Source organism: Ornithodoros turicata, chromosome 6 (genome assembly GCF_037126465.1).
Source record: "Ornithodoros turicata isolate Travis chromosome 6, ASM3712646v1, whole genome shotgun sequence".
Taxonomy (NCBI): domain Eukaryota; kingdom Metazoa; phylum Arthropoda; class Arachnida; order Ixodida; family Argasidae; genus Ornithodoros; species Ornithodoros turicata.
Genome location: NC_088206.1, coordinates 5,702,723 through 5,729,007, shown reverse-complemented (window position 1 = coordinate 5,729,007; position 26,285 = coordinate 5,702,723). Strand labels below are relative to the sequence as shown.

At 44.8% G+C, this 26,285-nt stretch overlaps 2 protein-coding genes across 2 annotated transcripts in view; one reads left to right on the top strand and one right to left on the bottom strand.

Moving 5' to 3' along the window:
• The window catches only part of LOC135398939 (tRNA (guanine(6)-N2)-methyltransferase THUMP3-like), a 283,535-nt gene that overhangs the window by 174,865 nt on the left and 82,385 nt on the right, over window positions 1-26,285 (bottom strand). The window lies entirely within an intron of this gene.
• The window catches only part of LOC135398732 (zonadhesin-like), a 55,724-nt gene that overhangs the window by 21,210 nt on the left and 8,229 nt on the right, over window positions 1-26,285 (top strand). Inside the window, exons 20-42 of the mRNA XM_064630115.1 lie at window positions 1,413-1,534; window positions 2,892-2,987; window positions 4,063-4,251; window positions 4,725-4,780; window positions 4,904-4,922; window positions 5,591-5,663; window positions 7,522-7,643; window positions 8,178-8,273; window positions 9,075-9,263; window positions 9,952-10,004; window positions 10,115-10,133; window positions 12,245-12,600; window positions 14,670-14,820; window positions 15,979-16,106; window positions 17,290-17,449; window positions 18,071-18,302; window positions 18,978-19,242; window positions 20,393-20,479; window positions 20,569-20,866; window positions 22,618-22,788; window positions 23,291-23,528; window positions 24,552-24,746; window positions 25,836-25,961. Of these exons, the coding sequence (XP_064486185.1) occupies window positions 1,413-1,534; window positions 2,892-2,987; window positions 4,063-4,251; window positions 4,725-4,780; window positions 4,904-4,922; window positions 5,591-5,663; window positions 7,522-7,643; window positions 8,178-8,273; window positions 9,075-9,263; window positions 9,952-10,004; window positions 10,115-10,133; window positions 12,245-12,600; window positions 14,670-14,820; window positions 15,979-16,106; window positions 17,290-17,449; window positions 18,071-18,302; window positions 18,978-19,242; window positions 20,393-20,479; window positions 20,569-20,866; window positions 22,618-22,788; window positions 23,291-23,528; window positions 24,552-24,746; window positions 25,836-25,961 (3,441 nt within the window). The remainder of the gene's footprint in view (window positions 1-1,412; window positions 1,535-2,891; window positions 2,988-4,062; window positions 4,252-4,724; window positions 4,781-4,903; window positions 4,923-5,590; window positions 5,664-7,521; window positions 7,644-8,177; window positions 8,274-9,074; window positions 9,264-9,951; window positions 10,005-10,114; window positions 10,134-12,244; window positions 12,601-14,669; window positions 14,821-15,978; window positions 16,107-17,289; window positions 17,450-18,070; window positions 18,303-18,977; window positions 19,243-20,392; window positions 20,480-20,568; window positions 20,867-22,617; window positions 22,789-23,290; window positions 23,529-24,551; window positions 24,747-25,835; window positions 25,962-26,285) is intronic.

The following is a 26,285-nucleotide window of genomic DNA, read 5'->3' as shown; positions in this document are numbered from 1 at the left end:
GGCATCGGTTCTAGCCAATTTCGAAACTATACACTGTTAAAACAGAACTTCAACGCATAGCACGCTCCTGGCCAACCACCATTCCGAATGATATCGTTATGTGGGCTGATCTGTCCAGAACAGATAGTCGCCTCCGCCCATTTTCAACAAAAAAGGGCACAACATGATATCATTCGGAATGATGGTTGGCTATAGGGGGCTTGCTATGTGGTGAAGTTCTGTTTTAACAGCGCAGTGTCATTTTATTCCTCCTGGACCACTGACCACGGTATCAAAGACCCCACGCAAAATAGCGGCTTAGTTTGACCGTTATTCGATGGAATGCATCACAAGTGCAGACGCCGGATGTTGAGAGTATTCCGGAATTCCCTCTCTGGAAAGACGAGAAAACGTCACCCCCTAAGAACCAATGAGGACGCGACCTTGAGAACAGGAATGCCGCGCCCATGCCGGCGTCTCATAGAGCTGTTGGAGGAAAATTTAATATAACGTGGTAATGCATACAAGTGTGAATAGGACAATTAGTACAGCAAACAAACAGCAATACATACATACAGCAATACATACAGAAAACTCCACAACTACAAAGAACACAAGTCAGTAAAATCAGACTATATACAGTTCATTACACGCAACATCTCCGCAAGCGACATGCAACAACAAGACAGCAGAATATTTACAAGAAAACCTCTCGCACAAAAGGAATAGGGAATGTACAGCAGCAAGGCATTGACCCAACAATGTGTAATAAAACCGCAACAGAACATGCAACAGCAAGCCTGAAAATATATACAGCGACACCAACAAAAGGAAAGTACATTATGTACAACATTAAGGCATAAGCTAGCCCAAGTATGCGCAAAACCGCAACAGAAAGATCAGGTAATTACTACAAAATAAGGATTATAAGCAACATCTTATGAATTACAATATGTACAGTTAAGGAGGAGCGCCTTCCACGATGACACATCCATCAACGACACGAACGGAGGGATGCGAACACCACAGCCGCTCGAAGGTGGTCTTGCCCAACGCAAACAAGTCCCGCTGCAGGGTGTTGACGAGGTTAATGCGCAACCGACGCAGTAACAAGAATAACGGCGTGCCACGTCGTCGGTTCGCTACATAGCTCATAGAGCTACGAGGCGTTTGGACGGCGCCTTTCTCCCTCTCAGCGCTGCCCTCTCACTCCTTCGCTTAGGGAGTGACGTCACGCTGCCGGAGCCTTTGCAGCTGCGCAAGCAGCGCTGATGTTTAAAATTAGTTTATTTGATATCTAAGCACTTTTCGGACGAAACAATTAGCCAAAATGATTGTCAGTCGATGCCGAACATACTGGTATAAGTTTCATAGATGGATTTCCGGATGAATGTAGTGAATTCAGTGAACTTAGTGAATTCCGATACTCACAGGGAATGTACAGCAACATGCGCGGAAGGTTTCCGCTTCCCCCAAGGGCTGAATGAAGTCACCCTTACGTGCGACGCTGCCAGCCACGTGTGGGGACCCACACCAGTGTTTCCAGACTGCGAAGGTGAGAAAGGAACTGCCATTTTGTGCGCATTGTCATATCGTTACGGCGGGATAAACGGCTAGGTTAACTAGCACCTTGAATCAATATTGACCTGATCGAGCAATAGAGGGCATGTCACGTAAACAATCTTATTTCGCCCATTGGAAGGGTTGTAGTGCTTTATGTTGTTTCAAAGTCATTCGTTATACATGAACAAATTTACATGTCGTTTATCAGGCTGAATAACAACAACTGTATTTGATGGTGATGATTGGGGAGTCTCATCACCAGGGGCGATACCTTTATCATACTATCATTTCAGGCGAAAGGATACCGATTATATCAGGCAATCAGGTAGACTTTATCACAATTCCTCTAAAATTCCTATGATACGAGCGAAAAGGGCAGGCTATTCTTGCCTTTTGAGCTTGTAGCATGTGAATTTTAGTGGCATCGCTGAAGAATATTGTGTAAATTTTGCAAACTTTCTGTAAACTGAAAAAAAAAACAATTGGTGTATTTTCAAAACACACGAAACTGTGCAAATTTTGTGCAAATTTCAAAACTGTACACGTTTTACATTATTATGGAAACCAAACAAATTTGCGCAAAATTTTGCAAGCTGTAAGTTTGTCGCAAAGACTAAACGTTTGATGAAAGGTTCACGTTTACCATAGCCCCCAGTGACTCCTTCATGACTTATGAGGATTGTTACCTCATTCAGGTGTATGCGAGCCAGGGTGTTTGAACGGTGGAGAGTGTTACGGCATTATGGAAAGCAAACAATTTGCGTGTTACGGCATCATGAAAAGCAAACAAATTTGCCTAAAATTTTGCAAGCTGTAAGTTTGTCGCAAAGACTAAACGTTTGATGAAAGGTTCACGTTTACCATAGCACCCAGTGACTCCTTCATGACTTATGAGGATTGTTACCTCATTCAGGTGTATGCGAGCCAGGGTGTTTGAACGGCGGAGAGTGTTACGGCATTATGGAAAGCAAACAATTTGCGTGTTACGGCATTATGGAAAGCAAACAAATTTGCGCAAAATTTTGCAAGCTGTAAGTTTGTCGCAAAGACTAAACGTTTGATGAAAGGTTCACGTTTACAATAGCACCCAGTGACTCCTTCGTGACTTATGAGGATTGTTACCTCATTCAGGTGTATGCGAGCCAGGGTGTTTGAACGGTGGAGAGTGTTACGGCATTATGGAAAGCAAACAATTTGCGTGTTACGGCATCATGAAAAGCAAACAAATTTGCCTAAAATTTTGCAAGCTGTAAGTTTGTCGCAAAGACTAAACGTTTGATGAAAGGTTCACGTTTACCATAGCACCCAGTGACTCCTTCATGACTTATGAGGATTGTTGCCTCATTCAGGTGTATGCGAGCCAGGGTGTTTGAACGGTGGAGAGTGTTACGGCAACAACCGATGCGTCTGTCCCAAAGATTTCAGAGGGGACCGCTGCGAGTACCGTAAGTTATGCAACATTAGAAACTGACTAAGCATTTTGTATCATTCTCTGCGCGTGTGTGTGTGTGCGTGTGTGTGTGCGTGTGTGTCGCATCCCCGCATAACCTTCGCGGTAGAACCGCTGCATTCTCCAATTTTTTTGCGCAGTCTGTACGGTAAGTACGCTGGTAACTAATATCCGCAGATAATGGTAACTTTCGTGAAATTCGTTCCAGTCGACGACAGCATGTTTGAAACGTCGTGCATGAGATATCCGCGTGGTACAGGTGAACCAATAAATGCTGATGTACAGCCAGGGATTTTGAAATACTGCCGTTAATATTAAAGTCACCGAAGCAGTATTTGCTCAATATTATTTTGCCAAATGTCACATTCACGAGGTTGAAATTGTTGAAAGGTGTTTACTGTATGCGCCTAAAGTCGGACGTTGGAATCAATATTCAATTCAATTCAATTCGTTTCATTTATTGCTTGTTAGAAAGTAAGAGCGTTATTCCCCTGTCGCACAGCCACGTTTGAACTCCTTTACAAAAAAAGACTTTTAAGGGAAAGGCTTTTCAACTGTAAAGGCGCATGAAGTAGCCTCGAACGAAGGGCGATACGAGAACGACACTCTCGAACGAAGGCTAGACCGTATTTTCATTTTTCAAGTACTCGAAATCTGCGTGCAGATATTGCAGTTGCCTTACGTATTTTGAATTCATTGGTCGTATTGTTACGTTTACTTTTACTATGTCGTACGAGTGGACTGGTTCTAATGAGAACATCTAGCGCGACATCTTTCGGTATGTTTTTCAAACGAAATATCAAAAGGAGTTTGCTCTTGCCGTGTGTCACCGGCACGAACTCCTTTCGCGAACGTGTCCTTTGCAACTGTAAAGGAGCCCTAATGGAAAGGAGTTCAAACGTGCCCGTAGAAGTATTAGTCGCCGTCTTTACGCACGATCGACAAGAAAAGACGCCTTCTATGCGAGCTACTGCTTTTAGAATGAGCTCTTAGAAAAAGCATCAAGCTCTTCTGGTAATGCGCACTGAAAGTCTCATGACTGCTGAACTCCATGTTTTTCTCACACACAGCGACGACGCTGTGCGACCCTAAAAACTTCGAATTCGGCGGCGCCTTCCACTGTCAACACTCTCCCTTGGAGACTGTCTGCAACGTGAGCTGCCCACAGGGTTTTCACTTCGAGACACCGTCTCCGGCCGTCTACCAATGCACCTTCGAAGGAGTGTGGAGCCCACCAAGGATACCCAAATGCGTTCCCGGTACGGTACCGTTGTCACCAATACAGTATAGAGTACATCTACGCTACAATTCTGACGTTGAGGGCCGTTCTGGAGGCGCGAACGCAGTTAAACGTTCCGGAACATTCGTTGAGCTGAAGACCACCGATGCTAATTTGGACAGGTCAAATATTGGGAAGGGAGGAGAGGGATGAAACACGAGACAGGGACGAAACACGACAAGACACACAGAACCAGACAAACACGAAACGAGATCGCGTCGTTGCAGCTTTGCAACAACACTAAAGTCCCCACAATTAAAAGTCACCACCCACAAGGCTGTCTGAAGACGCTGCACCTTCACCGTAAAAATGAGACGCCGCACTTTGAAACACCAAACTAACTGGCCCATTGCCCATAGTATTCTTTGGGTTAGGGTTTCTTCACTAGAGGGTAAACCGTTCAACAATGCGGGCATACAGCACACGTGACCGAAACTGTTCTGATCTCTACAGATAGCGGAGGTGGCGGTTTCGAAACTGGGGATCAAATCAAGGAACCTGACACCACGGTACGTGTACATTGTAATTCAATTGTATTCTTGCACGTTTAATACTCGCATCATGAAAATGATGTCATGTGTTACGTGCATGTTTTGCGCATGTTTACTGATTTCGTAGTTCCCTCTTTACAGGAGGAGCCCTTTCCATCAGGTACGGATCCTCTCTGTATTGGTACTGGTAACGTTTACAGGAAGCAAAGGAAACACTCCTTGAGCCACGCTTTCTGGCGAGGTTAAGAGATACCGATTGGCTACTATAAGGTTTACCTATAGGTGAACTTTATTTCGTCTTGCAACAAAGACACTCCAAATCACGTTTTATGTTGTCCCTTTGTTCCACCGATGCAATTACAAATTCATCAACGCCCCCAAGCTCTGGAATAATGAAATAAGCCAAGAGCATTTCAGAAATTGAGACATTTTACAACGGAATCGTCTAACACGAGAAAGAAACTATTTATCTTTGCGAGTAATTCAGGCACACCTCAACAACATCTTTCTCGCATTCGACATCAAAGAACTTATGCAAAAAAAGAAAAAGAAGAAGAAGAAGAAAAAAGAGAAAAATGCAAGGCTCTGCCTTTAAATTAAATGCGCCAGAAGCAGCACGTGCAGACTCCATTAGACCATTAGGAACTAACAAGTAAAGTATATAACCAGAGGAGATACGGCCTTAATCCTACTTCTGTGAGCGAAAAAAAAAAAAAAGGAAAACATTTCGACCGCAAAATGATTTCGGAAGTTCGTGCTAGCAAAAAAAAAAAAAGAAGAAGAAAAAGAAAGAAAGATTCTTTGTCTCAACGGATGAACCATATCCAGGTAAAAACCCGTGCCAAATACCTCCGAGTCCGAAATCAGCGTCGACAAACTGCAAGACCGTCGACGGCAAAATGTGAGTTGGAAATGAAACTTTCTCAGCTTTGACCATTTTTGTGATATATAACGGCTCTCACAAAGGGTAATTGATATCGGGTGCGAAAGGGTTTCATTCTTGCTTCGAGTAATTTTTGCACATATATTGCAATTCATACTGCTGTCAGCGCGTCATATGAGTAGTGCACTACACGGTAAGTTGTTCACATTTTTCAGCGTATTAAAGGGGCGTTTTCGCAAATAAATACAACTGTTTAGTCCTTCAGGCTCAACCTGAAAGGTGTAATAACAGTGTCGAAAATGGCTTGCCATATACCAACCTGAAACAGCGTTCCATAAAAAACATGCCTCCCCCCCCCCCCCCCCACACACACACACGAAGTGGTGTTATCTCTATAATGTGCACTTTGAAACGATGTTTTTTGTAGGATACAGTACCTAGAGAGGTGTTTTATAAGATACCATTTAGTATGGTGTGAAACTTACACCACGGAGGTGCCGGCTATAGGACAGTACATTTACTCGGAAACGTGTCAAAACATAATGTGTTAGGTACAGCACAAAAAGTTAACAATCCACCAAACAGCAGATAAAGGATAGGAATGTAATCGAACGGGGAATATACGCCGTGAAGCTACCTAGTGTTGATGATGATGTGATAAAAAAATAAAAATAAATAAAAATAAAATAAGGGATACGTAGTGTTGAGTTTCGACGGCTCTGACTTACTAGCTTTGTGCAGTGCACGCCTGTACCAAAATTACGGGGATATTTTGAAATGTACGCGTGAAGTAAATGACACCTTATCAATGTCCTGTTCGGCTTCGGTTAAATTCTCGGACAAATTGGGCAGATAAAAAAATGAAGAATAACAGCAGGAAACGAAGTATCATAGAGCAATGGACGATGTGCTGCAATACTAAGCAGCCCCTAAGGAGGGGCATAGATACATTCTTTGAGTATTTAAATATAAATACAAAATACCTCGTTGAAAAAGGTATTTAAGCACTTGGCACAAGTACGTTTTGATATAAGTATTAAAACACAAAATATAAATACAGTATTTAAGTACCGTAACTACTACCGTAAATGCAGTGATGAATATGTCATCGAGAATTACAGAAATAGCGACGATCGCAACAAACCAACAAGGACCAATAACATTTATTCTTTAGATTATCATAGCGATTTTAATATTAGAGATTTCACGAAGATCGCATCTTCTATAGGCATCTTCTGTACGGCCGTAGAATCGGATCCGCAAAAGAAAACAGCCCCTTCACAGACGATGAAGAAAGGCTGGTATTAAGTTTGACGAACATGCTTCGTACAACAAGATAGTCGGGTAGCCGCGACCTTTGTCCGCAACAAAAGTGAAACACTCGCCATCTAAAACGGTTTGTCGCATGCACCATGCTAGCAAAAAAAAACCCACGACTGCATCACTCTCGGAACTCTATTCTTTAGGACCACTTCAGGTTCCCGAACTCTGCATTGCCCCTTTTTCCGAAAGGTCAAATGTGCAGGGTCAAATGCAAGATAGGAGTTAGTATCTTGTGTATTTCGAAGTATTTATAAAAATAACTACCCAAAAATTGGTATTTAAATTTAATTATAAATACATTTTTCGAGTCTGTATTTAAATACAAAATATATATACATGTATTTATATTTTAAATAGTGTTTTAATGACAATGTATTTATGTACTGCCCACCCTGGCATCCCCGCACTTATACCGAGTTCTTTCTAAGCAGCGCGTCGAGCACCTGGTGCGTTATCTGTAGCAAGATTTAAAAAAAAATCGGTTTGATCAATGAAGCTGCATATGTAGGCTACTGCGCCTTATGCAAATATATGTGTCTCGTATCCCTTGTAGGGAATGTACAGCAAGATGTGCGAAAGGATTCCGTTTCGCGAATGGCGAGGGAGCTCTCACCCTCACCTGTGATGCCGCTTCTCGGACCTGGGGACCCGTACCGGCATTTCCTGACTGTGAAGGTAAAAAGAAACGAAGTGATCGATGATAGTCATTGAGAGTGTGAGAGAGAGAGAGAGAGAGAGAAAAGGAGCAACCACTCTTATCACGCCACCTGTTGTCCAAACAAGGAGAACAAAAGGCCCTTTTCGCCGCTTGGGCTTTTCTCCTCTCTTTTAAATGACGTCATGCTGACGTTATTCTTTTTGACTTCATAACTCACTATGGCCCAGTTTAAAAGATATCGTTCACACCCACGAATAAAGGAAAGCCCTGGCCTATCGCTTACTACGCTGACGACGCGGACGACATCACAATCAAAAACACGTTCAATATTCCTGGAAGATAATCAAACAAAATGTTTCATTTCACGCAATGTCACGTGACGGGAAACTAGGGGGACTGTTGCATCAATTATTGCAGTACCACCGTGACGAGACAGCTTACGTACACATTCATGAAATATGTCGTGAAGTTATTTGATGGATGTCTGACTGCCATTTGTCAAGACTAGTAATAGTCCATGTAATAGTCCATCTCATCTGTCTCTGGTGCAGGTGTTTGCGATCCTAAGTGCTTGAACGGTGGGAGGTGTTTCGGCGACAACCGATGCGTCTGCACCCAAAAGTTCAGGGGAGACCATTGCCAACATCGTAAGTCACTGCATACTGGATGCTATCTGTCCATTAGCCTTGTCTAATCTTGTCTTGCCTAATCTATCTTAGCGTAACCTAACGTACCAGCTGTTTGAATTCGTCTAGCTTCGAAGTGACTATTTCTACATCTGCTTGTCAACACAAGTTACAAATATTGCATCAAAAATATGTATTCAACAGAGCGCAATCAATCACGTCAATACAAGCATCACGCTTCCAATCCTTGTCGTGGCTTTCTAATTAGACTTATTGTAAGGCTTCTTCGTTCTGTGTATATATCGTCGTGTCACGAATTTTCTTGATAGAAATCAGAAAAAAAAAAAAAAGGTCAGATGAAACATAAATAAAGTAGCAGCGCGCCTGTAAAGCGTGCTTTGCCTGCAGAAGACATCTTACGAAGGAGAAGTCGCCTTTAAGGCGCGCGGCAGAGGGACTGAAATCCACGCATTTCATTTTCTTTTCCTTCGCGTCTAGGATAAAATAATAAAAAGGGCCTCCAGCACTTTTTTTTAATCAGGCACCGAATTGATGCCTTTGAATTGATGATGAAAGATGTAAGTCACTGAAAAGGTTAGCCAGCTGTAGGACTCGAACCCACATCTTCTGGATTACTGGCCCAGGGCCAACCTTTTCAGTGACATCCACCTTTCATCATTAATTTTTTTAGGTACTTGAGGCTTTGTATGTATTTGTCCTTCTATATGTTCCAGCCTCAGAACACCAATTGTCTCATGTTTGAATTGATATCCGCAGTGACACTTTTTTTTTGTGGTTGGCATTCTTTTCTTATTCGCACAGACGTGTCCTTGTGCGATTCGCCCAACATGGAGTTCGGCGGTTCTCTGGCATGCAAGCACTCTCATTTCGAAACCACCTGCAACGTGAGCTGCCCAGAAGGCACTCGCTTTGAGACGCCCGCTCCAGACGTCTACCGCTGCTCCCTCGAAGGGGTGTGGAATCCGCCGAGAATACCGAAATGCATTAAGGGTTGAGTATTTATTCTTCGTTATTTCGTACTACAGCGCGAAGCGGGATTTTCACTTAAAACTTATTTCTGAACGTGGGAAGCCATTGTAACCGAGGCTATACACTTGATAGCGGTTAGCATAACGAATAATCAGAAAATCTAGAGTAACGCAATACCGGTAAATACTAATTATAATGAGTAATATATGTCGAATACCTTAGAACATGTAATGACTACTATATCGGCATAGCGCTACTTGTTAATGCGTAAAGTATGTACAGATATGTAAACTTCGAACCTTCCTAACTTTCACATTACAGTGCTTCCTCATGGTTTCGTTATGACGAAATTATGTGTAACCGTTACGCTTTTATTACCGTTACTCAGACATTAGCTCGCTCTCGTAAAGAACCATATTTTTTAAAGTGGACTTCAAAGGGAGTATTTTGTTGACATGATCGACATAAATTAATCAATCGAAACTGCTCTTCGTGAGATTGAAGGAGTTACCGCTAATTTGAGTTAGGGAGTTCACTATTAATGTTGCTCTTAGGTGTCACTGCTTTGGGGGAGTTAGATACGATCTACTACATAACACAAGTTTTTTTTTTTTTTTTGTTGTTGTTAAGTCACGATTTAGGGTTATATGAACGTAGTCCTACGGTGAAGAAACGGTAACCTTCTCTCTCTCTTTCGCTTTGTCTGTAGACGAAGGGGAACAAGGCGACGAAGGCCACAAAGGAGACTTGGTTCCCCCCACGGTACGTTGTACCCACGTCAAAATTTCATTACAAATGGCGTCGATGGCTCAATGGGGTACACGCCCGCTATGTAGATAAATGTTGTGAGTGTGATATATTTTCTTTTACAGATCTCACCAGTGCCATCAGGTATGTGGAGTTCTGGAAGTTACACGACAATTTAGAAGCAGAAGAGTTTCCGAAACAAACATTGTACCTTGCCACGCTCAAAACCCTAGCTTCCCAAGCGAACATAAACTGCCGGTTGCTCGATGCACACTTTAAGGGACCATGCCATGAGAAGAATGCTGGCTGGAAAGTAATCACTAGGGCCCGGGTGTTCATGCAAAATGCATATTTTATTTTTAATGCGTTCTAACGGATATTCTAACGTTTCTCCATACATTACCAATTACGACAACACAAATCGTTTTGTGCGTTATATAATTACATATTTCGGCATATTCCTTCCTGATCGTAATATGATATGAAGGCTGCATATAATGTCGTATTTCGGCGGAATTTAAAATATTCTTTAAATTTTTAGAAATAATCTTTATTTTTTTGGCGTTCCCTTTGTTTTGCCACTGTTCACGTTATTTCAAAAGGTGTGTCGTCGGAACAAGAACCGTGTTCCAGCTACACACACATAAGCTACTACGCTGCTTTCGGGCTTCTTCGTGCTACGTAATCATTAGAATCGGCTAGCACCAGTAGCGCCCAGGATCGAGTTCTCAAAACGGAACGTGCGACAAGTAGTCAGCGAGTTCGAGCTTCTGGTAAAAACAAAGGAATCAAAGTACTGCAGTCTGTGAGAGCCGTTTTCGAAGCCGATGAACAGCACAACGAAGAGTTGTCTGCACGCGGCGTAGATGAGCTAGGTATAGCTAGGTAATTCCCCCGAATAACATCCAGCGACATAGCGCACATTTAAGCGGTACACGGCTTTCTTTCTGCTTATCTTGTGCATATTTCGACGTTTCGCGCCGCATATTTGCATGCATATTTTGGAAGATTTTTGTGCATGAAGTCCCGGGTACTAGTAATCACGGTTCTTCTGTGGTTGTTTCATAACGTTCTTATTCGTGTGACCATCACGAAATTTTATTGATTTGATTTGGAAGAAGAAAAAATATGGAATATATCACGAAACAGCCTTCCGTGTTTGTGTATATCGTAGGCATGACACTTATTTTGACGTCTCATACCCGAAATACTCTAAAAAGAAACCAAAAAAGTAGCTTCGATTTCAGATCCAGGTAGAAGTGAATACACGCCGTATCCTGCATCATGTCAGAATGGAAGTCAAGAAGGGAATCGTATTTTGTTATACTGAACGACAAAATCATTTCTTTGTCAGGAAAGAAAAAAGAAAAGAAAAGAAATGATTAGGAAAACAAAACTTGGCGTTGACAGCACATTTAGCAACATAAATCTTGCCGAATAAGAATCACAAATTGCAGTCAATGCTCCATCTCGAACCACACACTCAGTATTGCCTTCCAAAGGCAGATTTGAAATACGTTTATTGGGAACCCGTCTTTTTTCTGCGCATGACATGAAGGGAGCATACGTGCTCACATGTGTTCGACCAGTGTACAGGCATCGTATACGAAACGTCAGCCGACAATCCCTTATTCATGTCCCACACATCCGAAGAAGATCATTCGCTCTAAACGTCGTCCCTTATATCACACGTCGCGTGCATCACATCTTTCTTTCACCTTTTCTTAGTTTATCCTTTATTTCCTAATTCTTTTCTTTGCTTTCTATTTTTTGCGGAGTAGCAAGCCGACACGGCGTTTAGCAGACATTTTTTTCTTTCCCCCCCGTCTTTCTAATAAATATATTCCCCCTCCCCCATCATTTCTTCCTCTTTACTTTGGTACACCGGTCTTTCTATTTCCCGTGTTCGTGTTAGCGTAGCTCACAGCCCTTATGGATTTTCGTACGATCATACAACAGGAGAGAACTGATGTTCTGAGGCTGGAACAACATAGAAGGGACAATCACATACAAGGCCTCAAGTTGCCTAAGAAATTAACGATGAAAGATGAAAGTCACTGAAAAGGTTAGCCAGCTGTAGGACTCAAAATAATAATTGATCGTAATCCAGAATCTCGGTAATCCAGAAGATGTGGGTCCGAGTCCTACAGCTGGCTAACCTTTTCAGTGACTTTCATCTTTCATCATACAACAGGAGTTCGACATGTTGTGTACTTTTCACGAACTCTCCTCTTAACAAGCAATCTTCCCCACAGACCTCATTCCAGCTTCCGGAGTATGTTCCCTCTGGGGCAAGTTCCACATGAAGACATTTGACGGTACGATCTACCGTTACCCCAGCGCATGCAGCTATACATTAGTGAAAGACTGCGGAGAAGGATCGACCTATTCCGTGAAAGCGCTCTACGGTAGCGGATGTCCCTCTTCCCCGAACTGCACAAGGACCGTAGAGGTCGTCGTGGCCGGCAGAACGTTGCATCTGCCCCTGGGTAAAGCTCTGCCAACGGACCTGGCACCCGCCGTGCGAAATATTCCCGGTGTCACCATGCAGCCAGCTGGAAAATACACCGTGTTCAAGAGCAACATAGGGATCACGATTTGGGTGGACAGCGTAAGTGCATCTTTAAGCCTACTTATTAAACGTTTCAAAGACATTCGAATTCATCTCAGCAAACTGGCACAGCTCGTTAAGGCCGCGTACCAACATGCGGCAAACGCGCGCGGTAAGGCGTACGCGCGGTGCGGGAGCAGATAAGATAAGATAATAAATACTAACGTTATAATGTAATTAAGATAGAGTATAAATACATGAAAATTAAACTAATTAAGATAGAGTACAAAATACTTCAAAAAATATTTGAAATACAATTAAGATACTATTTATCCTTGAACGCAAAAAGTCACCGGTCACTGGTCAATGCGGCTAGTCGCCGCTATGTGAAATGAATCACCTAAACCCCGCGTACTACGCAAGCCGCCGCTGTGTGATAGGAGTCATCTAAACATAAGTCCCAAAAAAGATGACAAAGAGATAGCACATAACTTCACTAAGTTTATGTGACCCAGAACAAAGCAAACTTCTAGCAGGTGCCTGCTCGGCGAGATCAGAATTCGGCGTCACCACGTCAGGGCACACGTATCAGAACCCTCACTCGCCAAGGATTAGTACACACGGGGCAAGATCTCTACATGGAGACTTCCAAGAAGGGCCAATGCCCGGGTCAAGTCCGGGGGACTCAGGGAATTTCTAATGAACAAGCAAGATAACGGAAAGACAAGACACAGAAAGTTTGAGAGGGAGATCCAAAATATGTAATTAGAGTATTGAGTAGAAAATACCATAAAATGTATTTTAAATAGAGTGCAAATACACAAAACAAAAAGTATTGAGTAGAGTACCAAAATACCACAAATTGTATTTAAAATACAATATTTTAAATACAATACTCCAAATACGTACAAGTCTGTGCGGGAGAAGCCGCCTCCGCGTTCCGCTTTTCCTCGACCGCGCAATGCACGATTTTTTAGCGGCACGTGACGTCCATCTTCGTTCAATCAGGTGGTCAACGGATATTACGTCACGATCTTGTTTTCTTCCGGCCGCCCAAGGCAGTCTGCAGCACGTCGACAGCGTCAGGAGCGTCAATATCGTGTGGCGAATTCGGGTGGGCATTTCATAGCAACACGTCCTAGGAATCGCGCGCTCGAAAATTGCTAGGTCGGCTCCCGAGCTCGATCACGTGACCTTTTCCACTCGAACATGATTGCCAGGAATCTGGCAGTTTTAATCACTTGGATCACGCTAGGCGCACTGCCGCTCGCCCGTCTTCGGGTTCCGTTGTCTGCTAAACCACGACTGCTGAACTTCGACGTGCGGGCCAATGAGAGCTCTCGCCACCGTTGCAGTGCGAATGCGACGGCACCGGATATAGTTGGGCAGCCCGCTGCTCGATCGTTTCGCGACCAGGCGAAAAAAGTGCTAGCTGGCAAATGCCTCGGGCTCGGTGGTGGTGGTGGCGATAGGGCTTGCCGTTGTCCGCCTCACGTATGTGGGCAACGTCACGACTGACGCCCTGGGGGAATGTGCGTCCTGGGCCGACTTCTAAGGGAACTGTGCCGACATATGTCTGAAAGCGTCTGAGGAAAACCCAGGAAAAACCCCAGACAGCACAGCCGGCACCGGGATTCGAACCCGGGTACCTCCCAGTCTCGACGTGACATGGCCAGCACGCTAACCACTGAGCCACGGGAGCTGAGTCTCGGGCTCGGAAAGCGCGAGATTGCTTCGCTTTGACCAAGCGAACATGACTGCCAACAAGCGAACATGGCAAAAAAAAAGAAAAAAAAGTTGCCACGAAATGACCACTCGAATTCGCCATTGATAGCCGCGGAAACCGCATGCGATAGCAGTTGCTGGGCGGCAAGCACTTTTTCTTGTCGCTCGGCGGCAGCCCGCGGGCGGTTTCCGCAAACGTGTACATCATGTGGGTACGACTGCTTACCTATGGAGTTATCTCAACTATGATATCTCCACTTCTTCTTCTTCTTCGTCTTTCTCCGCAGTGGCGCATAGCACGGGGCAGGACGCACGGCACGCATAGCACGGGGCAGAGTTATAGCGCATTCTTCGAAACTTCATCTTCGTCTCTGTCTTTTTTTTTCTTCTTCTTTTCCTCGCAGGAATCGGTGCAAATAAAATTGAGCGAGGCGCTGCAGTCTTCCGCTTGCGGCATGTGCGGAAACTTCGACGGAGATGCGACCAACGATCTCACCGCATTGGGTCGAAAGGTGAACTTGAGGAATTTTGCGGCTCACTGGATGCAGGAGCGAGGTAAGTCGTCCGACACCTTTAATTTTATTGATAGATCGATTTGATCAATACGCATTGTTACGGTGTTGGGGGTTAGAGTACCCCCTTCTCGGTCTTCCTGACTGTCCAAAGATAATGGCGAGGGAAGACGAGAGGTACTCGCGAAAGGAACTTACTAGGAGCTGACGCAAATGAAACACGGAGTGGCGAAACCCAACACTTTAAGCGACGCCCACGACCCGAACAAAGCAAAGGAAACGCTGTACCCAGGTCTCTTACGATCCGCGGTGTCACCCCAAAAAATATTTGAAATAAATTTGGAGCCAATTATTTCTAACGAAATTTATGTCAAGCGGTATCATCGGTATGTCGACGTCACTATCGGTAGCTTCCAGTTTTTGTTCTTCAAAGCAAGCCGATTCGAGACAAATCTTGCTGATGACATTTAACAGCATCTCGAAACAGTCCCCAGTCACCTTTGTCTCAGTCTCACACACTTGTGACAGACTGAAACTTGTGACTGTGTTGGTAGACAGACTGAAATCGAAACAGATCGGAAGGGGCAGAGCTGGGTTCCACGAATGGGCACTTACTCGCTGCCTCCTATATTGAAACGTCACGTCCCTTTCAGGGATCATCGTAATCCCCTCAAGACAGTGGTTTTCGTGCGCGGCCTTGTTCGCCCCCGTAGCTTCCAGCATAGTTCGACTATACCAAACTGGTGGCGCTGTCAAACACTATGACGTCATTTGTTTACAAACAGGGAGAGGTCTATTGGGATTTGACTGTTGTTGGGTTTATTATCGTGACATGCGAGTTTTCGACACGACCATCATGGTCTCCGTAAAGTTCCGCTAGCCTCTATGCTTACCCGATGAGACTGTAACATGCCTCCCCAAAGCTGTACCCCACCAGCAAGCTGCTCAAGGGTCACGTGGCAAACCCTGTCACGTGATCTACCTTACTCGGGAGTAGGTTCAGGAACGCCCACTACGGTTCTATGTTGCGCTCATGACTTAGTCTGACACCTCTCTAACCTCAAAATATACGAACTGGCATCCAAAATAAACAGAAGGGCAGCAACACCGAAATGACTCTTGACAAAATGTTTTGGTTCCTTCACCTACTACTACGACAAAGTGACGTTCCTGCACATTTGTTACGGCTATTCTATTTCAGACTGCATCGACAAAGACTTTGTCGAAGACGCTTGTAGCCTTCGGAATGGCGTCGACGAAGAGGCGAGCAGCTCTGCCTTCGACCGCTGCTCAATTATATTTCACGACCTGTACGAAAAGTGCCACCAGGCAAGTTCTGTCAACCTAGCTATTCAAAAATAACGGGCTCGTATAATTCACAGCAATACACTAGAATGATCAGCGAAATAATTGTTCACGACAGACAGAGAAACAATAAAAACAAAAACAGACATTAGGCACCCACTACCGTGTTTCACGCTAGGGCATATAACCATCTAAGGCCTAGTTCCTAGCCCAAGCCTAGCCTAGTTAGGCCCAAGCCTAAACTTCAAAAGAGCAGTGAGGTGCAAAGCAACCCTCGGCGAAAATTACCTTCACCGAAACACGTAACTCTCACGACATTCAGGGACGAAGTATTTGCCCTGAAACACAGATCATGATCGATACATGTGCTCGTGAAATGCCGCGCTTGTCCGCGATTGGCAACGAGTTCGAGCCAAAACCTACTAGATTATAACGACCACGTCATAACTGGCAACCCGTATGAGGAGCCCGTCCTCACGATCCGCTAGGGGGCGCTACTCGTCGGCCCGCGAGAGATCTACATCATGATTGGAGAATGGAAATTTGAATTTTGAACGCGCAGAAGGGCGGACGTGCGACTACCGTAGCAGACGACAGCAACAACGCCTATGAAAACGCGTAGAATGATGATGATAATCAACTTTAGAATGAAGCATCTTCCGTGGGACATCCACCGCTTGTACAGAAATCCTAAGGTAAGCTGAAGTACAAAGTATTGTACAGGTTGAGGAAGCAATAACCGGGCCGATGAGCAGCGCCGCCGCCAGCTTCCAATGCGGCGCTGCAACTTTATTCTCTTCTTCTTCTCGTATTCTGCTTCTTCCCTTCGTTTCTCCTCTTCTGTGTTTCGGTGACGCGACATACGGAGCAAGATCTTAACGAAATTGAGCCCTTAACAGCTGTCGCTGTAAAAGAGCACAGCAGAAGTTGTAGTTACGAATAATTTGCAAGCAACGTTAGACAAGTGGCATCTTGTCGCAAGAAACGCACGCCTCGGGAAATATTTCGATGACCAAAACTTCATTGCTATAAAAAAGAGCAAAATAATACCAAATCGAGAGACTGTACGAATTTCGGGAAGACGTCAGTTTCTTAACATAGCTGCCCTCCAGCGGTAGAAATCGAGTGGTTTTGCGACACCAGTGTTTCACATAATGCTAGGCACGGTTCGATGTCTGAGCTAAGTGAGCCCTTATTCGTGACGCAGGTGGTCCCTCCGAAGAGGTTCTTCAATGCTTGCAAGCAAGACTGCTGCGATCAGGGGTCAGTGCAAGAATGCCAATGTGCCTCAATCGACGAATACTTCCGGGAATGTCAGCGAATGGGAGTCAGTCTGGAACGCACCTGGAGGAAACGCTCCGTTTGTCGTATGTACATCTTGTTCCTGGCTATTTTCCGTTATGGGAGACTAGGCGGTCTCGCAGGTCCACAAAAACAGAAAAGGAAATATTTACTTACAGCTACATGGTAGAAAAAAAAAAAAAAAAGGAACTACAGGTAGATAAGTGCACAAATATTGGCTACACGCTACCCTCACAGCGCCATGGTTGACAATGCACTCTACAGGTTTGATTGGCTACCAGAGGTAGAGCAAAGAACAGGGAGTAAATTAGAAGGAGTAAAGTTTAGAAAATTTAGATGTTCCCCGCCGGGTTGTATTCTTTCGTGACATGTCAATTTCCGAGCCACCTCTCCCGTGCAAGAGACGGCTCTGCAACGTACATGCGAAGAAAGGCATGGTTCTAGGTAAGAAAAAAAAAGAAAAGAAAGGAAAGAAGACAGGCAGTTTTCGCGTGTGTCTGCGGAGCGTTTCTCCTATAGATCAGAACGGTCTCTAGAACAAACACGCCATGGCTACTATGCGCCAAAGCAAGGACCCATTTGGACGTCATTAGAGCCTCACAGGAGCGCTAGGCACCGCCCGGACGTACGACGCTTTCTTTCACATCTTGACGTTTGTGTAAGCCGCATTCCCTGTTGTCCCGCAGCCCATAGATGTGAGAACGGTACCGAGTACCAAGAATGCGGTCCAGCCTGCCGTCCAACCTGCGCCAACCGTGAGCCGGCCTGTCCGCTGAAGGAATGCGCAGCCGGATGTCACTGCCCGCAAGGAAAGCTGTGGCAGAACAACCACTGTGTCGCCCCTGAGCACTGCAACTGCGTCTACAGGGGACGAGAGTACAACGTGGGAGAGGAGGTCACTCAAGATTGCAATACTTGGTATGCTTCTGCTCTGAATACTTCACACTAATGTCTTTCGTAGCGTAGTTAGTTTGCCGTAGAGAAGGCGTATAACACGAAGAGCTCCGGGAGAGTGCTTCTGCGACTAGGAAGTCCACTAGTACATGTACGGTCAACGTCAGCATAACCTGAATAAGGCTGCAGCTACCATGACGAACTAGTCTCTGGAGCCGTGAACTCAACCTCTGAACTGGAAACGAACAGTTGACTTGATCCGCACTTAACCATGCCACCTAGAGCTGAACCCTGCTGAACCCCACGACAACCGGAACCACCGTGTTGCTTGGGTGTACTCCTGCTGTTCTGGTTTCCCCTGGCACATTTTGTGTCAATGGCACAGTACCAGGAGACAGCACAAAATTAGATTGGAAGCGACACAAAGCAAAAATGTCATCATGCCTGTGCTATCCAGATCTTGTGTTTGTTTCTCGTTCCTTTCACATACCCATGTAAGGTTCACTGCTTTAGCACGCTTTGAATCTGGGTATTTAACGTCACAACTGGCGATTGTTCATAACTACAACAAGAACAAAAATACCAAAAACACGGAGATATCTTCCACGTTGCACTTCCCGGTATAAAATGCTGTCCACGGAAATAACGTGCACTAACGTCACCCGCTAACACCAATTTACCGCACGTCCCTTCGCGTAGCGTATGCATGGACGGAACGTGGGCCTGTTCCACAGAGATCTGTGATGCAACTTGCGCTGTACTTCCCATGGGCGCGTACCACACCTTCGACGGACACACGTTCCACGCAGACGAAACGTGCACCTTCGTCCTCGTGTCGACGGATGAGTATGAAGTCCTCCAGGACAGGTCCAACTGCTACGCCGATGGTTCCACATGCGTCGGCGACATCTTCGTGCGCATCAGGAACGGCGCCATTGAAGTGAAGGTCAACCAAGAACTTCAGGTAATCTTGATATTAATGCCATGTACAGTCAAACTCCTTTATAGCGAACACCTTTATAACGAAAATACCACTACAGCAAATTTTTTTGCGGTCCCGCTGGAGCCCTATAGGTCCAATAATGGACATCTTTTTTTAACGAAAATGCCTTTACTGCGAATTTTTTTTGCTGTCCCCTGAGTTTCGCTGTAAAGGAGTTTGACTGTATATATTCTGACGAGCGGTATTCCCTAGAATGTTCCGGCGGAAAACGTCATAGCTTACTGGTGCCACGTCTGCGCGCGCGCTTAGCGTCATCATAGTCATCATAGTCAATATATTGTATATATAATATAGTCGTATATATATATATATATAGTCAAGAATATAATCTGCAGCAGACGACAGAGTCGATGCTGTCGTCTGTTATGTGGGCAGTAAGCCGCTTCCGACATTCCCGGGCAGTGCAAATGATCAACATAAGACGCGGCATAACATCGGCCCGGTGAGCGTGACGAATATTCCCTGGAATATTCCGTCGGCATGTCGTTCGTGTGAATACACGGCTAACTCCCCATGGCATGGACGATGCGAGGGACAGAAGCTTGTGATTAGAAAAACGACTGAACATGAACGGCTAATATATCTGCAGGCGCAGAGCGCTTATGCAGAAAGAAAACTTATATATGTGACGAAAAGAAGAAAAAAGGCGCTCTATTTTGATGATGATGATGATGATGTTGATAAGCATAGTGTTACTGTACCCATTGATAGCGGTAATTTGGCAAAATTATAATAACGAGCCTCACGGTGAATTACCGAAGTCTTACTGTGTCGAGAATGGTGGGCTGTGCTTCGCAGTATCGCAGATTAGATTAGATTAGATTACAGTAGACTTAGATTAGCAGTACCTTCGTTGCAATAGAAGCTCAAATTTCTTGCATTTTACTTATCCTGCTCGAGCTTCGGAGCTAAAACCTTACGTGACATTTTGAAGTGGAAAACATGGACTTCTTTAATGCGTTTCCAATGGGGTGACGTCAACCTCACTGCTCTTTCTTCATCCTTACATTACTGGCAGCTGAAACAGCTACACTCAACACGCATATTTCTTTCATAAGCCACGAAGCATGCTTCACACAACCTCACGAAGAAACATACGTCTCCGTTGCAGGTCCTGGTTAACAAACGTGAAGTGACAAACCTACCAGCAGTGGTGAATATAGCGCACATCAGTAAGCCAATCCAAGCCGCAGTCGAGGTAAGCTTTACACGTGTTTTTCTCAATCCCTTCCAGACCATGCATTCTTCAACGTTTGTTTCTTTTCTTATCGTTTTTTTTTTTTATAGATAACTCTTCCTGGCCTTACGATCATAACTGATGGACGTACAAGGGTGGAATTGGTCGCCACCGCTTTGCTCTTCACCAGGACGATGGGTCTCTGCGGGACATTTAACCACAACTCTTACGACGACTACACGACGGAAACTGGAGAGGTGGACCAGGAGGTGTCGTCCTTCACTCAATCATGGAATCGAGGCATTTGTGGTCGTATCAAGCCCCAAGCCTTAGAGTGCGTGCAAGAAGGATCAGAGTGGGAGGGAAAGAAGAGGACGTGTGATGCACTCTACAGGCATCCTTTCACAGGTGATCCTTTTCGATGACCTCTATGTAAGAAAGAAACGTTCGCGGGGGTCGGTCCCAGGCCGAGGACGGCAGCAATGTGGGACAGGTAAACATGACTTCTGTAAACCCAACTTTCGGTTGTGCACTTCCGGTCTAAACCTGACTTCCTGTTGTCCACTTCCGGTATAACCTGACTTCAGGTTGTCCGCCTCCGGTGTATACTTGACTTCCGGTTCGACACTTTCAATTACTATACGCAAGCCCATTTAATCTTTTAATCTAATTTAATTAATCTAATTAATTAATTAATCTAATCTTTTCTTTTTATTTATTTATCATTATTTCTTATTTCTGGAATAGCAAGCCGACGTCCCGTTTGGCTGACCTTTCCCCGTTTTTTTTCCTTTCCGTCTAATAAATATATCCCCCCATTTAATTAACCTTTAATTAGCCTCAATTACTTTCAGTTACCCTGTAATTACCCCTTTAATTACCGAAAGGTAACCACAGGTTACCTGAGGTAACCACAGGTATATAGGTAAACATTGCTTTCCGGCGCACGTCATGCCGCACACTGGACAGACAAACCGTACGTGTAACATTGCGGCACCGATATTAGGGAAGAAAGCAGGAGTAACATTAGTCCCAAGCAAGTCCCCTATAGATTGTAATTATACTCCCCGTTTTAGTCCCCCGACCCTTAACTTTACTCCTGAGCCCCGCAAATAGTCCCTGAACTCCGCATAAACCTCACGGATTCGGGGACTGTAATGTGGCATTAAATCGGGAGATGCTGATACATTCGGGCGTTATCGGGTTATTCCGTCTTGTCCAGCATGCGGAGTATGTCAAAACTACTTTTAATGCGTCAGCATTAGGAGTGTCCAAATGGGAAAAAGCTGTATGTATGTATGTGCGTGCCCGTGTGTGAGATGGTGAGGCTTCACTGGAGGCAGAGGTATAAGTGGACATGTAAAGGGGATATAAGGGGGTAAATGGAAATGGAGGTAAATGATTTGAAATTGAAGTAGTCGAAGGTAATTAGGAGCAAGAGGTAAGAGTAATTGAAGGTAATTAGACGTAATTAAAGGCAATTAAAGCAAGAAAGTTGTGTTCAAAGGTAATGAATGTAAGATATATGTAACTAAGAGAGATTAAATGAACTTAAGGATTACCGAAGGTACCGCTGGCTACCGGAAGGAAATAAATGTAATTAAAGGTAATTAACGTCAGCTAAAAGGGGAATTGAGAGTAATTAAAGAAAGTAGACGTAATTAAAGGGAATTAAATTAAATACAAGATTATCTCAGGTAACCTTCGGTAATTAAAGGGTAACTACAGGGTAACTGAAAGTAATGGAAGCTAGTTAAAGGTTAATTAAATGGGCTTGCATATAGTAATTGGAAGTGTAGAACCGGAAGTCAGGGTTAGACCGGAAGTGCACAACCGGAAGTTGGGCTTAGTGGATACCCAGAGGTCAAGTGTGGACCGGAAGAGGTGCTTAATGCTGACACATTTCTCTCGCATTTACCGCTAAGTCGCCACTGAATTTTTATTAGCTCCAGCTTATTTTAACTTGGTTGGCATCACCGCAACCGACAGTCAACAGACAGAAGGAGACAGAGATGAAGAAGCGGCGGGTTTTTTCATACAGCCACAGCGATTCTCGTCATAGCGTACCACAGGACCGCGGATCGCCACAATTTCTTCTATTCTTTCACCGAGCTAAACCTATACCGGAGAAAATCTTGATGCATAAACACTATTTACAGAATGCCACGATGACGTAAACCCGGACATATACCACAAGCTCTGTATGGAGGTGGCGTGTAGCTGCTCGACGGTGTCCGAACAGTGTCTGTGTCCTACGCTCGCTCACTACGCATTCCTGTGCTCCCAGCGCGGACGCCTTGTCAACTGGAGACCGGAAGTCCACCAATGCCGTAAGTACCTTCGAGCTAATATTAACTGCAGTGTTAAAGTGCCACTGGGGACTACTATATGTGCGGAGCGCACCGCAACAGCGCGCGCACCTTCCTGGTCTCCGCTCTCCGCCCCACATAGGAAGACTGCCGGCAGTTGCACCGAGGTGGCGGAAATCGACCTTGGATAAGCAATGTTGCCAGATGGGTGGCAGGTTGCACACACTGCGACATCATACTTCTCAAAACAAGAAAGTTTTCATTTATTTATTTTTTACATTGTGACCGCGTCACATTGAGACAGAACATTTTGCGAGAATACAACGTGAGACAATTAGATTGCACTGCAATGACATGAATTCGGTAGAATCCTGAAGACAATATATTTTGTCAGGAGTGGCGGTTGAAGGTCGTCTTGTTGTTGCTTGAAACAAAAAGACAGCTAGGCATACTATTTAATTCTCACCAATAAAGTAGCGACTGTAACACTACTTATTTGTACGTCCTTTGACATTATCTACAGCGGTGCGCTGTGGCGAGGGATTGACGTACCAGACATGCCCTCCACGGTGCTTGACGTCGTGCGATAGCATCTCGAAGAACGTGAGCTGCACCGAACGCTGCCTGGAGGGTTGTGCGTGCCCCGTGGGTTTCACATTGAACAAATTCGGTCGGTGCGTGTCTCCCGAGGAATGTGGATGCCTTCGTAATGGCAGAGAATACCCCGCTGGTTCAAAGGAGAAGATCGGACGCGAAGACTGGTATGCTATTCCAGTACCTCCTCTTTGGCACGACAGTCCCTGCTGAATGCTCCTGAATGTTTATAAGTTATTTATGCTCATATTTTAGTTGACAAACATTTGTTCTAATACAGTCAACTCTCGATTTATGAACGCCCTCGGTTCCCCGAAAAATCGTTCATAAATCGAGGGATTCATAAATCGAAAATTCCGTTAAGTGAGTACTATCGAGCAAATGCAACAGTATTTCCGAGTTGGGATTGTGTTTATAATGCCATATATTGTGTAATTTTGCTTATGACCATGCCTTCTGGTGTATCAGTCACAAAGAACAGACGTTAGCGCATTCACACTCTGTTTATTATGCAATACTAAATTGCTAAATTTTGCTTTGGACCGAGCCTTCCGCTGTGTCAATCTTGGAAATAAGAGATGTCACCACATTCGCACTGGACTGGTCTCGGATTTCCTCCGGGATTTTTAACCTCCGTTTATTAATCTCCGGGTGACAGCGACCACCTTATTCATCAACTGAGGTCAGGAACACTTGGTTGCACCTTGTGCGACCCCGGAAAACCCGTTTGTTGTTCGGATTTCGAGGGGTTAAGAACCGAGGGTGCAATACCTGGAGAACGTTTTGTCCGTTCAGGCGTCATTCATAAGACCACGGAATTATCCCTTTGAAGGTTTCAGTTGACCTCGGAACAATCCGTTCATAAATTGAGGGCAAAAACGCTGGGCAACTCCTAGTTGGTTCCCAGAAATTCCATTCATTATTCGAATATCGAGGTTCATAGAACGAGGGAAAAATGCATGTAAAAAGTTTGGTTCCTCGTGCTAGTGTTCATAAAACGAGGGAATTCATAAATCGAAGGTTCATAAATCGAGAGTTGACTGTATATGTATCCGAAAGTATAAACAGCTCAACAACTAACCCGCTCGTAACAGTCGAAGAACATTTTGTTCCCCGTGTCTTAGCTTAGTGCCCATTCTGGGCCTTACCCTCCAGGCCCCACCCTTGATGCCTTCAATTTATTGTTTCAGTGAGTGCCGTGCAGGCAAATGGTACTGCACACAGCCAACGGGCGACTTAGTCGTCACCACCACACCCCCGCCAACGTGCCAAGCGAACGAAGAATACACGGACTGCATCCACACTTGCCCGTTGACTTGCGACAACTACGGCAGACCGGACACTGGAGACACCTGCGAGGTTGGAATGTGCAAGAGCGGCTGCACGTACGTAGACCTTTCACGTTGCTGTAAACGTTACATGGTGGTGGTGGTGGTGGTGGTGATGATAGGGCTTGCCGTTGTCGGCCTCACGTATGTGGGCAACGTCACGACTCACGCCCTGGGGGAATGTGCGTCCTGGGCCGACTTCTAAGGGAACTGTGCCGACATATGTCTGAAAGCGTCTGAGGAAAACCCAGGAAAAACCCCAGACAGCACAGCCGGCACCGGGATTCGAACCCGGGTACCTCGGGAGATACGTTACATGGTGTGTGTGTGTGTGTGTGTGTCAATGAAATGCGAACGCGAATTGGTTCCGCGCTTCTTTTATGCTACGAACATGGAAATTGTGAGTTTTCTTACGGAGGACCATTTGCCGAACTATACAGGTTCTCGATGAAAGATGAAAGTCACTGAAAAGTTTAGCCAGCTGTAGGACTCGTTCTCAGTTCGTCGCTCAGTTCTTTCATGTTCTTTCATATACAGGTTCTCGAACAGCTCAGACATTCTCACAGGCTCCATTGAGTAAACGCCCGATCTTTACAAGTGTAATGACAACGCAAAGTATAGTATCAAGTGTGGGAATTCAGATAGACACACTGGCTTGACGTAACAAAACACACACACACACACACACACACAAAGAAAGAATAAGTAGAAAAAAAAAAGAGAAGAAGTTAAATGAAGTTTCGATGCCTGTTTGGACATCAACAAAACCTTGTTATTATTATTATTATTACTGTCATCATCATCATCATCAGAAAACGCACCAAATGGTGTCGTTCTGATGATGATGCCCGAACAGGCGTCGAAACGCCATTATATTTGTTTGCTACTGTTACGTGAAGTCAGAGTGTGTATGTGAATACTGAAGACGTCCCCTGGCCATTAGTCTACCTTCAGTATCTAATGTGTAAAATGTGAACAAAGAAAAAAAAACATTCAATTTTGACTCAAGGTGTCATGCATGCTATATGAGCACGGCTTCTCGTGTATACGTCAATGCTCATGTAAACGAAGCAAACACTAAATACGATGATGATGGGAAAGTGAAAAAAAAAAATTGAAATTCTTGGACTGGTAACTTCTTTGCAGGTGCAAAAAAGGTTTCGTACGAGACGATGTTTCGGGAAAATGCATCTCTCCTCAGCTCTGCCCGTGCTCCTATGGCGGAAAAACGTATCAAGCGGGAGACATCGCCCCCATCCGATGTGACCAATGGTAAGCATTATCTACGTGAATAAATTTACGTTCTTACGTTTTGCCATATGAAAAGTTAAAATATCCCGACTCTAAAGTAAATGCAGGCTCTATATGATCCTCTGATATTAGTCCCGTAAGTAAGCTTCATAACCTCACCACTGCCCAGCTTCCACAACTCTTCATAAAAGGAGGTTTCCCAAGGTATTCGTCGAGGACTACAATCGAGAGTTTCAGAATCGGGCACCGTGACCATGGTCGTACCGAGATGGGGGGCAAGGGGGACGTGCCCCCCTTGGAGCTACAAGGTCACCTGTGAACCTGTGCCCCATTCAGTCATAGATC